We start from the raw sequence: 12923 nt of genomic DNA, 5'->3' as shown, positions 1-12923 counted from the left end.
CTCCTGAGTAGTTAGGATTACAGGCATGAGCCACCAGCTCCTGGCCTTTAATCTCTCTCTTTAAGCTTTCTTTACTCACAATATTATGAATACTTTTCTCCTCTTCTATTTTGTATGGTTAATGTACATTAATAAAGAAATGTCATATTCTTTCAGGAAGTCAATTATGAATTTATGATTATACGTATGCTTGTAATCCTAGCTACTCAGGAGGCTGAGATGTGAAGGTCTGTGGCTTAAGGGAAAAGAAGTCTATGAGACTTGACCACCAAAATTAATCAGCAAAAATCAGGGTGAAAGGCATAGCCCAGGTGGTACAGCACCCACTTAGCAAACATGAGGCCTTGAGTTCAAACCCCAGTGTTACCCATAACAGTTGTGTGTGTGTGTGTGTGTGTGTGTGTGTTAGGTACACAGATTTTAGCAACTATTTCAGTATGAAGAATTTCTTTCTTTCTGATCTGAGTATATATGAATGTTTTAATTTCAAAGATATATGATGGGCAAAGCTTAGTCCATTCAGCAAACACATTTCAACACCTGCTATAATGGAGGCATTGGAGGCTCCGTGGTCCCAGGCCAGTACCCCCTCAATGCACAAACACGGTGACATCACTGGGCACACTTTAGGGACTGAGTCAGACAAACTCCTTCAAGTGCCAAAAAGTTATAGGTTGGCATTTGTTGGAATAATGCAGGGGCACTTAGATACTCTGAATTCATAGAGAAAAAAATAATTATAAAAACATTGCCTAAAAGTAAGGAGATTTGGAGTGATTGTCTTACTATTCAGAGCAATTAAAAATGAAAGGAAATAATGATGATCATGAATGATAGTTTCTTTCTCATGAGAGTGTGATCCCCAAAGCCTTTCATTTTGTTGCTTCTGTATCTGCTACTCACCTAGTATGCAGCTTACCCCTCTCCATGAAGACAACAGGTTGGTAATGGTTATTTCCAGCCAAGAGTTTCTTTTTTTAATACGTTTTATTGTAAAAATACTGTACAGAGGGGTTACAGTTACATGAGTACATGAGCAAGGTGATGAGTACATTTCCTATCAAGCATTGTTACCTCCTTTGTTTTTCTCCTACCATCTCTTCCCTCCCACCTCCACAACTATACTCCCCCCCCCCACCTAAATTGTAAAGTTCGTTTTCAACATAGTGTCTTGTACATCTCATTGTTACAATGGGTCAACCTGTATCCCCATTTAAGCATTTTGTTTTTTCCCTTCCCTTCCTTGAATTAGAGAAGTGTGTATACAAGATGTAGGGTATCGACATCAAATACAGTGAAAACAGGAGTTATCCCATGGGAAGGAACATATAAAGAAATAAAAAGATCACATGGTACATTATAAATATGTTAGAAACAATAGCAAGAAAGAAAAAACCACTTGTGTCCCTATCTTGGGGTTCATTTTGCTTAACATCATCTTATCTGTTCATATGTACATAGCTTTTGACCTTTTCTGCTCGTCCCAGACAAATCAAATAAAGACTGGACAAATAGGATTGCATAAAGCTGTAGAGCTTCTGCATGGCAAAAAACATAGCTAGCAAGATCAACAGAAAGCCCACGGATTGGGAGAAGATCTTTACTAGCCATACAACAGATAAGGGTCTCATATCTAAAACATACTTGGAACTCAAAAAATTAAATCCCCCCACAAAAAATCTTCAAAGAAACCACTGCCTGATAAGTAAGTGGGCTAAAGACTTAAAGAGAAAGTTCTCTGAAGAGGAAATAAGGAAATAAGAATGGCCAATAGACACATGAAGAAATGCTCAACCTCTCCAGCCATAAAAGAAATGCAAATCAAAACAACAGTGAGATTCCACCTCACCCCAGTTAGAATGGCTATAATCAAGAAATCTAATAACAACAGATGCTGGAGGGGATGTGGACAGAAGGGAACCCTACTGCATTGTTGGTGGGAGTGTAAACTTGTTCAACCACTCTGGAAAGCAGTATGGAGGTTCCTCAAAAGACTCCACATAGAGCTCCCCTATGACCCAGCAATCCCACTTTTGGGCATTTACCCAAAAGATCACAAACAAGGCTATACTAAAGGTACCAGCACAACTATGTTTATTGCAGCATTATTTACCATAGCTAAGCTATGGAACCAACCAAGATTCCCCTCAGTAGATGAATGGATCATATACAGTGGAATTCTGTGTCTCCATCAGAAAGAATGGCATTGCCACATTTGTTAGGAAATGGAAAGACTTGGAAAAAATTATATTAAGTGAAGTAAGCCAGGCCCAGAGAAACATAGGTCCCATGGTTTCCCTTATTTGCAATATCCAGCCAAGAATTTCTGAGATTTGGAATCTTTGTGCCAGATTTCACAACCTCTGTCCCATTCTTTCCTTGGAATTGCTATGAGAATGTTTTGAAAGTTTTACTTCAATAATAACCAATACTTAATTCAAAAAAAATAAGTGTAAACTTCACATGTGCTGCTGGCCATTTTGTCTTTTGATAGTTCAGCTGGATGAGATCTAACACTATCTTTTTTAGTGGCCTAATTTCCTGGCAATAATAAAGATGAAGCTTTTAGATTGTAGAATTCTTCAACAACTCAGAAACGAAAAAGAAAACTTCCAATAACTTCATTTTCTATGGTTACATTCTGATTTGGTAAGGTTTATTAAAGTCAATATGCATATTTTTAAATTATTATTATTATTTACTGGCTCTGGGGCTTGAACTCAGGACCTAGGCATTGTGCTGAAGGCTAGTGCTCTACAACTTGACTCATAGCATCACTTCTGGTTTCTGGTAGTTAATTGGAGATAAGCGTCTCATGGACATTCCTGCCCAGGTTGGCTTTGAACTGCAATACTCAGATCTCAGCCTCCTGAGTAGCTGGGATTACAGGTGAGCTACTACACCTGGCTCAAAATCATTATCTTTTATGAACAGTTAATAAAAATATTTGATTTGGGTTAAAAACCCTTTTGATATCTTTGTATGTGATCATACTTAGGGTTTTTTTTATTTTTTGGCAGGGGGTATTGTTTCATGGTGCCAGTCCTGGGACTTGAACTCAGAGCTTTGATGCTGTCCTCAAGCTTTTTTGTTCAAGACTAGCACTCTGCTTCTTGAGCCACAGCTCTATTTTTGGCTCTTGGGTGGTTAATTGGAGATAAGAGGCTCATGGACTTTCCTGCCTGGGCTCGCTTTGAATCAAAATCCCCAGATCTCAGCTTCCTGAGTAGCTAAGATTACAGGCATGAGCCACCCGTGCCTAGCTTGGTGATACTTTTATTTATCCACTGTTATTTAGTGAACACATAATGTATCTTGTGCACAGTAGTATATTAATCCTGTGACATGGGCATTAGTAATATTGCCGTAGTTTACAGAAAGGAAAACAAAGAATAAGGATTGCTATGTAGTTTACATGTGAGGGAGAGTATCATACACTAGTAAGAAAATAACTTCCACATCCAGATTACTGGAGCTCAATCCTGGCTCTGACATTTACAATCCATGTGACATGTTTGGGGCCTATATTTGAATTTTCTACTGCTTGAGCTGTACTCTCAGCTCTTTGGACTTTAGTTATTTTTTACATAGTGTCTACCGTTTTTGCCTGGGTTAAACTAGACTGTGATCATCCTATGTAAGCCTTCCATATAGCTGGGATTGCAGGCACATTTCACCATACTTGCTTTACTGAGATTGAGTCTCACTTTCTTTTTGCCCAGGTTAGCTGCAAATCATAATCCTCTTAAACTTTTCCTTCCAAGTAGCTGGAATTATAGGTGTACCACCAATGCTTGGCTATGAGGTAAGTTTCCTAACCTCTCTGTGACCCAATTTTCTCATCTATAAGAGGCAAGTAGAATCACAACACATACCTCTTAGAGTTGGTGCACTTAGAACATAACCTAGCACATAGAGCTCAAGAAATACATCAGTTCTTAATTTTTTTTTTTTTTTTTGTCGGTCGTGGGGCTTGAACTCTGGGCCTGGGTGCTGTCCCTCAGCTCTTCAGCTCAAGGCGAGCACTCTACACTTGAGCTACAGCGCCACTTCCGGTTTTCTGGTGGTTTATTGGAGATAGAAGTCTCACGGTCTCTCCTGCCCGGGCTGGCTTTGAACCGCGATCCTCAGATCTCAGCCTCCTGAGTAGCTAGGATTACAGGCGTGAGCCACCAGCACTCGGCCAGTTCTTAATTTTTAAAAACTGTGGTCCAGGGACATGAGCCAGATCCTTTAACTCAACATTTGTTACTCTATCATTCTATCTTGCCTTTATAATTTAACAGCAAATTATCTCAGCATAGTGTGCAATTCACATTCAGAGTCTGAAGTTTGCACAGGCAATCCATTTATCAATGATTTTTTTGGTTCACAAGCATAGGCCCTCCTGTGGGGAAGCACACCATTAATGCACTACTCTCTGTCCATCACTGAAGAATGTCAAGTAAAAAGGTTTGGCAGGGAAGAAACAAATGCATATGGTTGTGGGAATGGCTCCTTCACAACTCATAAGGAAATGTTTATGTGAGAGGAAGAGAGTCCCTCAGACCCGTGTGCTCTACAGGACTGAGCGCAGGCTTCCTTGTGTTTGTCTGCTGTCATTAGGAAAAGCCAGACAGCCTGAAGCATCATGGGGATGCTTGCTTTCACCCTAGGAGACTTTTCATTCTGCAACAACTTGAGCCGGAAGCCAGGGCAAGTGTCTCGCACATGCACTGAGAGGCAGGAGGCTGTGTGTCTGTCTCCTCTGAAGTGCTCTCAATCTTGACTGCCATTAGAACCACCTGATGACCTGGTAAGAATCCCCCTTCTTCCCCCGCCTCCCCTGCCCCATAAGGGCTCATGGCAGACCATTTCCCTCAGGATCTCTGGGCAGAGGACCAGATAGTCATAGGTTTTTGTTGTTTTGTTTTTTATTGGTTGTGGGGCTTGAACTCTGGGCCTGGTTGCTGTCCTTCTGCTCTTCAGCTCTACCACTTGAGCCACAGTGCCATTTCCAGTTTTCTGGTGGTTTATTGGAGATAAGAGTCTCACGAACTTTCCTGCCCAGTCTGGCTTTTAACTGCGATCCTCTGATCTCAGCCTCCTGAGTAGCTAGGATTACAGGCGTGAGCACCAGTGCCTGGCTTCAGTCATGGTTCTAAAAGCTCCCCCCCCCTCCCCCCCATGATCACAACATGAAGCCACAGTTGGGCAAGCTCAAATGGGAAGAAGATGATATAGGAAGTTAGCAATTCCTCAGCCCTGTAACTAGTGAGATTACACACTTAACTCTGTATCTCATCTTTCCATTGTATTAATGGGCAAAGCTCTTCTCTACATTAAGTTGCTCAGTGATTAGCATGAGAGAAAAGGTGTGAAAAGAAAAGATTACATTTTCAGTCTTGTCGAGCATGATGGAGACTGCCAATGAAGACATGCTGAGACCAGTTGGTGCTATGGAAAGTCCAGCAAGGGTGGAGGTGAAGGGTGATCTCAGGCCAACTTCCAGAGATGTGTGTCCCCAAAACAACATGCAAGGTCTGGGGTTTGATCCCCAGCACCACAAAAACTAATAATATCAACAAAACTCAGAGCGGAAAGGCATGCCTGATAATCTTCAAAACAAACAGCAGACAAAGAAGAACCACATATTCAAGAAATGAGAGAACAATTTTATACTCCCACAGATTATAAAACAAACAAGGACAAGCTTTGTAGTGATAAAAGAATTTCAACTTCCAGGGATTGGGAATGTGGCTTAGTGGTAAAGTGTTTGCCTAACATGCATGAAGCCCTGGGTTCAATTCCTCAGTACTGCATAAACAGAAAAGGCCAGAAATGGCGCTGTGACTCAAGTGGTAGAGTGTTGCCTTGAGCAAAAGAAGCTCAAGGACAGTGTCCAGGCCCTGAGTTCAAGCCCCAGGACTAGCAAAAAAGGAAAAAAGAAAAAGAATTTCAGCTTCTAGAAACTCAGCTAAAATTTCACTGGTCCTCCTCCCTTCTATATAATCCCTCCAATTAACATTCATTGAGCATCTGGACCTAAACAATTGTCCCTAATTATTGTGTTGGTAACATGAAGACGTGGAAAGCTTCTTGACTAGGTTGGAGACAAATGAGTAAAAAACAAATAGAATAAAATATGAAATTATATAAATACTGTGGGTTTTTTCATCTCAGATGGCAGAGAAAGCATGAGTCCATGATGTCCGACAATGGGACTACTCAGGAGCAATGATTGTGACACTTTGGGTTCATACTTTGGGTACAAGGAAGAGGTGGCCTGGTATACATACTCAAATATTAGATATAAGAAAGGCAATCCCTCAGGGCTGGGAATGTGGCTTAGTGGTAGAATGCTTGCCTAGCGTACATGAAGCCCTGGATTCAATTCCCCAGTACCACATAGACAGAAAAAAGCCAGAAGTGCTGCTGTGGCTCAAGTGGTAGAGCTAGCCTTGAGCAAAAGAAACTTAGGGACAGTGCCCAGCCTCAGAACTCAAGCCGCAGAACTGGTACACACACACACACACACACACACACACACACACACACACACACACACACGCAATTCCAAAATAATTAAGGAAATAAAACGAAGGATCCTTGAATAGAAAACTCAAAAAGAAATCACAGTCACAAAATATTATATTTTACATTTTTAGCCCAGCACAGTGGAGATTCCCATGTTTCTGTGTACACTGGGTGAAAACTTATTTCACTTGTGTTAAGCATGTAGTAAGGATTCACCTAATGTTAGTTATGATAATAATCTAAAGGATATAATGATCCATCACAAAGAACCCAAGGATCTCACATTTGCTTTTGTAATGTATTCCTTTATCATATTAAGCCTATAAGAATATACTCTTGCCAGGCACCAGTTGCTCACACCCATAATTCTAGCTACTCAGGAGGCTGAGATCTGAGGGCTGTGATTTGAAGCCAGCTGGGGCAGAAAATCCCCCTGAGACTCCAATCTCCAGTTAATCACTCAAAAACTGGAAGTGGCTCAGGGACAGCACCCAGGCTCTGAGTTCAAGCCTCATGACCATTTTTTCATTCATTTATTCATTTTTTGTATGTGTATATGTATGTGTGTATTGGTATTGGAGCTTTAATTCACCCCTATTCAGGCTAGGTACTATCTCTGAGCTTTTTCTTTCAAGGCTAGTAGTACTTTACCACTTGACTCACATCTCCATTTCCTACATATTAGTAGTTAATTGGAAAAAAGAGTCTCACAGACATTCCTGCCCAGACTGGCTTCAAACCACAATCCCCAGATCTCAGCCTCTTGAGTAGCTAGGACATAGGCATAAGCCATTGGAACCTGGCTCTATTCATTTTTCCCAGCTCTATCTATCTATGTATCTATCTATCTATCACCTTTTTTGGAGGGGGGTTGGGTGATGGGGCCTGAATTCTGGGCCTGGGCGCTGTCCCTCAGCTCTTCAGCTCAAGGCTAGCGCTCTACCACTTGAGCCACAGCACCACTTCCGGCTTTTTTCTTTTTTGCTTATGTGACACTGAGGAATCAAACCCAGGGCCTCAAGCATGCAAGGCAAGTGCCCTACCACTGAACCACCTTCCCAGCCCCTCACCTATTTTTAAATGTTTTTATTATTATTATAAAGATGATGTACATGAAGGATTACAGTTACATAAGTTAGGTAAAGAGCACATTTATTTTGGACAATGTCACCCCTTCCCTCACTCTTTCCCAGTTTTTCCCTCCCATCTCCACCCACAAGTTGCATAGTTCATTTTCAACATAGCATCATAGAGTCTAGTGGGTACCATTCCTGCATTTGTTCACCCTTTGTCCCTCCATTTCTGTGCCCTTCCTTGCCCTCTTAAAGACATATAAATGAACAGAAGAGAAAACAGTAAAAAAAGAAGAAAGCCTCTTGTTCTCCCTTCCTGGAGTCCATTTTGATAAATATTGTTTTGTGTGATCAGATACACATAGGCATTGTGTCTTTCTGTTGCTCTCCTAAGAGTGTCCTTTCGTCTCACTGTGTGAGAATGCCTGGAGACCCGTATATACATATCCTTATATACCTGTTTGTGTATGTATGTATGTGTTTGTGTACATATGTTTGTTTATGTGTGTTTGAGGCAAGAGAAAAGGACCGGGAGGAACATTTCCAATGAAAATCATTTAATAGAAGAAAATAACTTTCTAGATTTTTCTCTCTATGGCAAGTGCCATTAAGTTGAAAGGAAAAATTAGTCATTGATAAGAAGAAAGCTCCAGGCAAGATTAGTGAAGAATATCTAGCTCAAACAGTTTGTCTTGAAACTCTGAACAATTGTAATTAATAGATAACTAGATAAAGGATAGACTGATTTAATGTATGTCACATTGACATTGCCAATGCCTGGAGCAGAGGAAAAATTTGGCTGGAGGCATAAGGTTCATAATGAAACACAAGCTCAGGAGACAGTGATGTAATCCTAATACAGATCTAAGCTGAGTGGATAGAAGTGTAGTGTGCAAATCAAAAGAGGTAATGACTCCACTTACATCCTTGCTGTCAAAGATGGAGATCTGAAATATCACTAGGCATGTAAGTGAGTAATAAGAGTGCTTGCCTCAGATGTATATGGCCCTGGGATTATCCTCAGAAAAGAAAAAAGAAGAGGAAATCTGTGATGTTACTTTCAGTCCCAAAATATGTTTTTCCTACTTGAAGAGCTAAATGAGAAAATTGTTGAATGATAATGCCTGTTTTTTGTTTTTGTCTTTTTTTTTTGTCCATTGTGGGGCTTGAACTCTGGGCCTTGGCACTGGCCCTGAGCTCTTTAGCTCAAGGCTAGCTAGCACTCTACTGCCTGAGCCACAACACCACTTCCGGTTTTCTTGTGGTTAATTGGAGATAAGACTCTCATGGAGGGGCTGGGAAGGTGGCTCAGTGGTAGAGCACTTGCCTTGCATGCCTGTGGCCCTGGGTTCGATTCCTCAGCCACATAAGCAGAAAGAAAAAAGCCAGAAGTGGTGCTGTGGCTCAAGTGGTAGAGCTCTAGCCTTGAGCTGAAGAGCTGAGGGACAGCGCCCAGGCCCAAAGTTCAGGCCTCATGACCAGACCCCCCCCCCCAAAAAAAAGACTCTCATGGATTCTCCTGCCTGGGCTGGCTTTGAACTATAATCCTCCCATTTCAGCCTCCTGAGTAGCTAGGATTACAGGTGTGAGCCACCATGCATATGTTATATAAAATATAAGTTATCTGAAAACTTTATCACTATTTGATAAAGCAAAAAAAACCCACAAAAACCTTGATATATTTAAAGATCTAGTTGACTTTAATGGACAGTTCTTGAATTGGGTATAGCATGTCACTTAAAGCATAAGTAAGTGTTCCTCTGGGTGTGACACTGTATTCAGTCTTAGCGCTAGTTACATGGTAGCTGGAAGAGGAACAAGGAAACAAAATGCAGTCCAGAGTTAAGTCAACCTCAGTTACTTCTGGTTACTTTTTTTTGAAAGATTAAAACAGAGAGGATTTTCTCATCTCCCTACAGGTTCAGCTTCACTAGGCCCCTTCTAATGGGTTGCTATGAATTTCCTATATTGGGAGAAATGGGTCTGCTTAGACATTTCCCTGCTTCCTTAAGGTGTCTACTTGACTTTCTGGCATTTAGCATGATTGACTCCATTTTGGTTTGGTCTATTTAGACCAAAAAGAGCTCAATCTCAAACAGTGGTTTCCCATAAATGTTATCTAATAACATAAATGATATATAAATAAATGTCATTATAATGAAAACAATTTCCAAATCATAGTCTACTTATTTCAACCAACATTGAATATTACAAAGTTTCAATAAAAAATAAGAAATTTGTAAAGTCTCTGTACACTATATCATGACTTAAACGATATAGTTTATGTGATTGCCATATGTCTGACTTAATAAAAAGTGAATTGTTTTTTATCTCTGAGTTGTTAAGGAATGATTTATAGCTTCTTTGCTAAATATTTTAATTTCAGTGTTTGAAGATCCAAATTTTATTGGAAAGTATTACAGATGGAGGAAAATGGATCTGCAGTGTTATAAAGAATGGAAGTTAAAGTAAGAAATCCCAGATTCTTGATTCCATTATTTTGAAATGCTTGTTGTTCCTCTTTCTAGTAGCTAACTGAACCACAGGAAGTAATTCTTGGAAATAATAAGGTATACTTTTTACTTAAAGTTTTTTCTTGGTGTTAACTGTAGTTAACTGTAGGCCTCAATCTTGCTTAGGAAGGTGCTCTATCAATTGATCCAGGCCCTTGATTCTCTTTATTACCTTATTGTTCAGGTGGTGTCATGAGTTTTTGCCCACAGATGGCCACAAACCTAAATCCTCCTACTTATGCATCTAACTGGAATTTGGGGTTATGGTTGCATACTCCCATGCCCTGCTTTTTTGTTGAGATGCAGGTATCAGTAGTTTTTTTGGTCCATTCCTGGCCTTGAACGGTGAACTTCTCCATTGCCACCTCTTAAGTAGTTGACATTAAACATATGAGCTATGGTGCCTAACCCACCTAACCCACTTAGGTTTTTTCCTAATAGTGAGATTTGAACTCAAGGCCTTGAGCTTCATTTGCTGCTCAGCTGGTGCTTTGTGGAAAAGTCACTCTTAAAATAGATTTGCCTACCCTTTAACATACAACTTCAGCTTTGGTGCTTCAGTTGGTTGCTTTTATTTTTACTTCTGCAACTTTTTATTTATTTATTTGTTTATTTATTTAACTTATTGTGTATGTGTGTGTATGTGTGTGTGTGTTGATGTATTGATACAGGGGTCTGAACTCCAGGCCTCATACTTTTACTTGGGTTTTTCACTCAATGGCTAGCACTCCATTACTTGAACCACAGCTCCACTTCCATCTTTTTGCTGTTAATTGGACATAAGGGTCTCATAGACTCTTCTTCTGGCTTTGAACTGCAACCCTCATATCTCAACGTTCTGAGTTGCTAAGATTTCACGTACAAACCACTGGTGCCCAGCTACAATCTTTTTTTGTTTTGTTTTTGTTATTTATTTGCCAATGCTGCTAGGCTTGAAATCATGGCCTGGGTGTTGTTCCTGTGCCTCTTTGTGTTCAAGGCTAGCACTCTACACTTGAGCCTTAAGGCTTTTTCTGAGTAGTTTATTGGAGATAAAGAGTCTCATGAACACGTTCCTGCCCAAACTGTTATCCTCAGATCTCAACCTCCTGAGTAGCTAGGATCATGGACACAAGACACCAAATCCCTGGCTTGTTTTATTTTTTTAAAGACAAAGTAGAAAACAGCTTTTTCATGAGATAATTTTATGCTTTCAGAATAAATTATAGGCAGACAAAAAGTTTTTTATTAAGCAAGATTTAAAGGAATACAAGCACTTGGTTTTCTCTTTGGAAGGCCAGGTTTCAAGTTTCTTTTAGAGTTTAAGAAGCCTACTTAGAATGTAAGGTTAATTTTTCCTTGACGTGACTTCCTTTTTTATTCCCTTTAACAGAACTGCTTTGTTTTGTTTGTTTGATCATTGATGTATTATGTAATGCCAGCGTCCCGCAGAACCCAAAGATTTAGAGAAAGCAGAGCCATGTCATTTTCAACTTATCTACCACTTCTACATCTGACTAAAATAATTACGAGTGGCTTGAGTGCAAGAGCATGTTTCCGAAGACATTATTTTGAAGTTGTAGGTCAAATTATCATGTGCGCAGCAATCCTGCCAGAACAAACCGCTCACACCTTATGCCATCTGGTGGCTGACAAGAATATATTTGGTTCAAATGATGCTTCTTGTGAATTGTGGAGTTGATTTAGTCAAAAATATATTTTAAATAGGGTTTAGAGAATGTGTGCGTTTATTTGCATTTTCTTGTGGCATAATTATTTGAGTATAAATAAAATAAATAGGTGGAAGTATAATTTAAAAATTCATAGAAGAAGAAAATCTAAAATGTTTTCTGATAATTATCAAAATTGCTGTGTTTGTCAACAAAGGTGCTTGATAAAGTAGTAAGTTTGGGGACTCAAGTAGAATATACTTAAGAATCTTAATAAGCAAGTAATTGTCTGCATGTGTCTGCTATATAATGCCACTATCTTTCCTTCTTTCCTTCCTTCTTTTTCTTGCCTACCTGCCTGCCTGCCTAGTGCTCAGGCCTCAGGTATAGCACATGCTATGCAAGCCTTGAACTATATCTCCAACCCTTGGCTTTTTGTGGTCCTTTCTATATAGTTCAGGTGGCCTTAAATGTACTGTGTAATTCTGGCTGGTCTCAAACTCTTGATGCTCCTGCCACTCTCAAATGCAGGGATTATAGGAATGTCCCACCATGCCTAACACATTTGTTATTAATCCATGTTTGAAGTTGCGTGCTTACAGCATCTGTTCAACAAAATCAGAAAATGCACATTAAGAACACGATTTGTGTTTTTAAAAACACTATTTGTCCTCCACCACTGACCCATGGCTTCTCCTACTGTCTTTCCAGTTCTTTGCTCTCATCAGCCACTTCTTAATCCATGTTGATTTTTTTCCCTCTAATATGTAGAGGCTTAAGATCTCTTCCCTACTTGTGCCTTTTTTATTATATATTTTTATTGTAAAGATACTGTACAGAGGGGTTACAGTTACATGAGTAAGTTAATGAGTCTATTTCCTATCAAGCATTGTTACCCGCTCCTTTGTTTTTTCCCTACCATCCCTTCCCTCCCCATCTCCCAACTCCTCCCTCCCTCCCCCAAAAGTTGTAAAGTTCGTTTTTCAATGTAGTGTCTTGCACATCTCATTGTTACAATTGGTCAACCTATAAGCTTATTCCAGCATTTTATCTGCCATGTCTTTGTTAACTGGGCCTTGGCTGGTAGAACAGAGTTGGGATTTGGTCTGAGTTAAGAGATGGACTCTAGGGGCTGGGAAGTTGACTCAGTGGTAAAGCGCTTGCCTTGCATG

General features: G+C 40.0%; 1 protein-coding gene across 5 annotated transcripts in view; it reads left to right on the top strand.

Moving 5' to 3' along the window:
• The window catches only part of Ube2u (ubiquitin conjugating enzyme E2 U), a 60225-nt gene that overhangs the window by 29541 nt on the left and 17761 nt on the right, over window positions 1-12923 (top strand). For 3 of the 5 annotated variants that reach the window (XM_042682389.1, XM_042682387.1, XM_042682386.1), the window contains one exon: window positions 9976-10057. The exons of 1 other annotated variant lie outside the window; for it this stretch is intronic. In XM_042682389.1, coding sequence (XP_042538323.1) covers window positions 9976-10057 — 82 coding nt within the window. Of the gene's footprint in view, window positions 1-9975; window positions 10062-12923 lie in introns of those variants that run through there. One more of the 5 variants, XM_042682406.1, reaches the window with a different exon arrangement.

The sequence above is a fragment of the Dipodomys spectabilis genome, unplaced genomic scaffold (genome assembly GCF_019054845.1).
Source record: "Dipodomys spectabilis isolate Male_0828 unplaced genomic scaffold, ASM1905484v1 ptg000002l, whole genome shotgun sequence".
Taxonomy (NCBI): domain Eukaryota; kingdom Metazoa; phylum Chordata; class Mammalia; order Rodentia; family Heteromyidae; genus Dipodomys; species Dipodomys spectabilis.
The sequence above is the reverse complement of the archived record's forward strand: the minus strand, read 5'-3'. Positions and strand labels throughout refer to the sequence as shown.